The sequence below is a fragment of the Eurypyga helias genome, unplaced genomic scaffold, assembly GCF_000690775.1.
Source record: "Eurypyga helias isolate BGI_N326 unplaced genomic scaffold, ASM69077v1 scaffold15149, whole genome shotgun sequence".
Taxonomy (NCBI): domain Eukaryota; kingdom Metazoa; phylum Chordata; class Aves; order Eurypygiformes; family Eurypygidae; genus Eurypyga; species Eurypyga helias.
This window is the reverse complement of record NW_010274067.1, coordinates 64,024-67,258: the sequence shown is the minus strand read 5'-3', so window position 1 is coordinate 67,258 and position 3,235 is coordinate 64,024. Positions and strand designations below refer to the sequence as shown.

The following is a 3,235-nucleotide window of genomic DNA, read 5'->3' as shown; positions in this document are numbered from 1 at the left end:
AACTGTCATTCCTGTTGTGGGCAATCCTTGATTTGACTGACCGGGAATTATAACAGGCTGCTGATAGGTCTGCTGGGGCACTGCTTGGGAACCTTGAGGCACCGAAACCTAAAACAGAGAACACATTCCGATTTTCTTCTGCAGACAATGGTTTTTTTGCCTCTTGACCTTCACCTGCTTTATAAATGAAGTTTTTAAAGAAACAGGACCTGGAAGATCTGCTGGAGTTGTCTAAATCCAGAAGGCCAGTGATAACAGTAGTTGAAATAAGAGCACTTTGTTAAACAAAACCCTTAATCTTCCTTCCCAGAACAGGAAACACTGGTTCCAAGGGACTCCATAACTTAACAAAAGAGATTTTCTCTACAACAGAAAGCAGAGTTGCAGGGGGGGAAATCCTGTGAGCTCTTCCTTCCCCATCCTCTGCATCAGAATGAACACTGGACTCGCACTCTTGTGACAGATTTCCTCCTCACTTCAACTGTGGGGTTTTGGTTGGTTGGTTTTTAGTTTCTCCTCAAAATCACCTTGGACACCTGCTCACAGCTGTCTACCATATTCAAAGCAATGCACTTAAACCAGAACACCCACAAAAAACCCCAAACAAATCGCTCGCACAGAAGAGGGAGTGAAGTCATGGCTAAATCACCCACCTGATATGATGGCACTGAGGGATATGGAACAATCACACCTTGAATTTGAGTCCCAACGTTGTTGTGTTGGCCACCGACTAGATTTTGATTCTGAGACTGCTGAACTCCAACTAAGCCCTGGTAGCTTTGCTGCTGGTTAGGCAAAACCTGGTAACCTGAAATCATACATTTAAATCTTATTTTGCAATAATAAACACACTTTTTACACAGTTGCTTATGTGAAAATACATGTGTAGCATTCTCCAATGGCTTTTTAAACCGGGCAGCTTCTTAGGAGTTGAACTTACCGTGCCTATAAAAAGAAGCCAGCATTAACAGATTTATTCATTGGGATCCAGCGGGAAATACTCTACGTACTGTTTGCAATGCTGCTGTGTCATGCTCACAGTATTTATTTACACTCCAGTGAGTTACATGCATTGACACCTTAATCTGCTAGGCGAGAGCCAAAAGCATTTGACCAAAGCATGCTAGTTAATAACAAAACTTGTCTACTATTATGAGTAATAATGTCTTTCTAGGCACTTCAGTTTTGAAATTCTAGTGATACTAAATTCTGCTCAGGTGTCCTAGGGGTGAGGTATATCCCATTAGGCAGGTATGTGCTACTTACCTCATCAGCAAACCCCCAAACTATCAGTGTTGCTGAGACAAAGCCAGTGATGGCTCCAGGACAACTAAACTGGGCTCATCAAGACGCACGGACGGCAAGAGGAGTCTGCGTGTAACTTGGACACGTTCACATCCTACTGACCTTCCCCACGCTCCCTACCTTGGTGTGGAGCCACAATAGAGCAAATACAGCTGCACAAACTCACTTGGATTTGGGTTTTTTTAAACAGTGTTACAGAAATTTGCATGGTCTGTTTTGAAAATAGTTACTCAGTTAACACAAAACAGCCCTGTAAACACACCCCACCGATGTTCACGGGTTACATACATCCAGGGTACAATGAACACTGAAGTCAGTCTCAGCTGCCTCTACAGAAATTGCAACAACGAGGACTAAAAGAAGAGTGTTAATACAATCAAATATTGCTTCTTCAAATGAAAGGGAAGAAGGTTCAGTTTGTGAAAACCAAGAGAGCCATGCACTGGAAACAAATCTCTGGAGAGGACGATACCAAACTTCAGAGCAACGCATGCTAGAGCCAAGCCTAGTCATTAAAACCTTCCCTAAGGCTGAAGTCTGAACGGGGCACAAAAATCCATCCCATCTGTCATAAACAAAACGCTTAACTGCACTTTGTTACAAAATGAACTGTGGCACCTAAAAAGCGGCAGGCTATGACAATCAGTAAATCTGCAATCAAAACCCTTAATTTCCCAGAAACTGCAATGTAGCTGTGACTATTTTTCAGCTTTTTCTGGCACTCCCCGAGACAGACACCATCAATTCTGCAAGCTGAGAGAACTGGAACAATATAAATTGGCTGCCAGGAGGGTTCCCCACAGCATCCCAAAGAATGCTCTATTTTTAGCTTCACAATTTCACCTCTGCATAGAGAGCAGCCTGACAGAAACCCCACACCTGCCGCGGCTGGTTGTAGCTCTGCACAGAAACCCTCCGAAACAGCAGGTAAAGGAGCATGCTGCTTCATCTTTACAGAAGGTGGCAAAGAAATCGCTGTTAATGGAAGGAAAGTTAACTTGCAGAACACAGAAATGCGTTTTCTGAGTAGCACAGGGAGAGCGAGGAACAGCCTTTACTCAGGAGCGAAAAAGCAGGTACAAGCACTTGGTTAACAAGCTGTGAGCACAGCCTGGGTACAACCGTCACAACAGCTGTTATCACAACGGCAGCAGTGTTATCACTGTTGTGAGGCAGAAGCCAGCTGAACTTCAGCTGATGTTCCTACAGTAATTGTAGTTCAGATAAGATTTTTTAATCAACCTGTAATTAGGTCTCATGGTAACTGGGCCCTCACTATCATGGCCATCAGAAACGCCTTTTCTTAAAGAGAGTTTTCTTCTCCCAACATCTTTTGGGCAGCAACAGCATCTTTATTACAAGTGACCCTCCCCACCCCCACCCCCCTCCCTCCAAGTATTTCACCTGAAACCCATTTAAAAAGGAAGCCAGGAAGCAGCTGAAAAAGAGACCGGTTCACTGTGAGAAATGTAAACCTCTCAGACAGTGTTACGGCCCCGAATCCAACAGCTCAAAAGTACATTCAGGCTACTCCAGAGTATTAAACCAAAAGCAGGTTCAGTCGCCATGCTCTCAGAAGCTGTCACCTTTTATCTCAGTGTGTGTTTGGAAAGTTATAAAGTGGGTACTAACTAGGAAATGAGATGAATAAACCCCACAGCTTTTATGTAACACAAGATTCGTTAATTCTCATTTCTGACCAAGAGGTGCTGCATTCGCCAAGTAACGTGCTGCCCTTTCTCTCAGCACCAGCCTTTGCTAATAACCAGCCACCACTGCAGATGCAGCTTTCTGTCAACTTGACACAATTGTTTACCATTTAAAGTAAATCTGCAAGGGACAGAACTTCAAAACACACGATCTGGCCCATCTCACGAGCAGTTTACAGAACAGAACACACGAAGCGGAACCTTCCGTCCTGAGGAATGCC

General features: G+C 44.0%; 1 protein-coding gene across 1 annotated transcript in view; it reads right to left on the bottom strand.

Moving 5' to 3' along the window:
• R3HDM1 (R3H domain containing 1) overlaps positions 1-3,235 on the bottom strand; it is a 50,666-nt gene that overhangs the window by 11,748 nt on the left and 35,683 nt on the right. Inside the window, 2 exon segments of the mRNA XM_010159705.1 lie at positions 1-108; positions 654-808. Coding sequence (XP_010158007.1) covers positions 1-108; positions 654-808 — 263 coding nt within the window.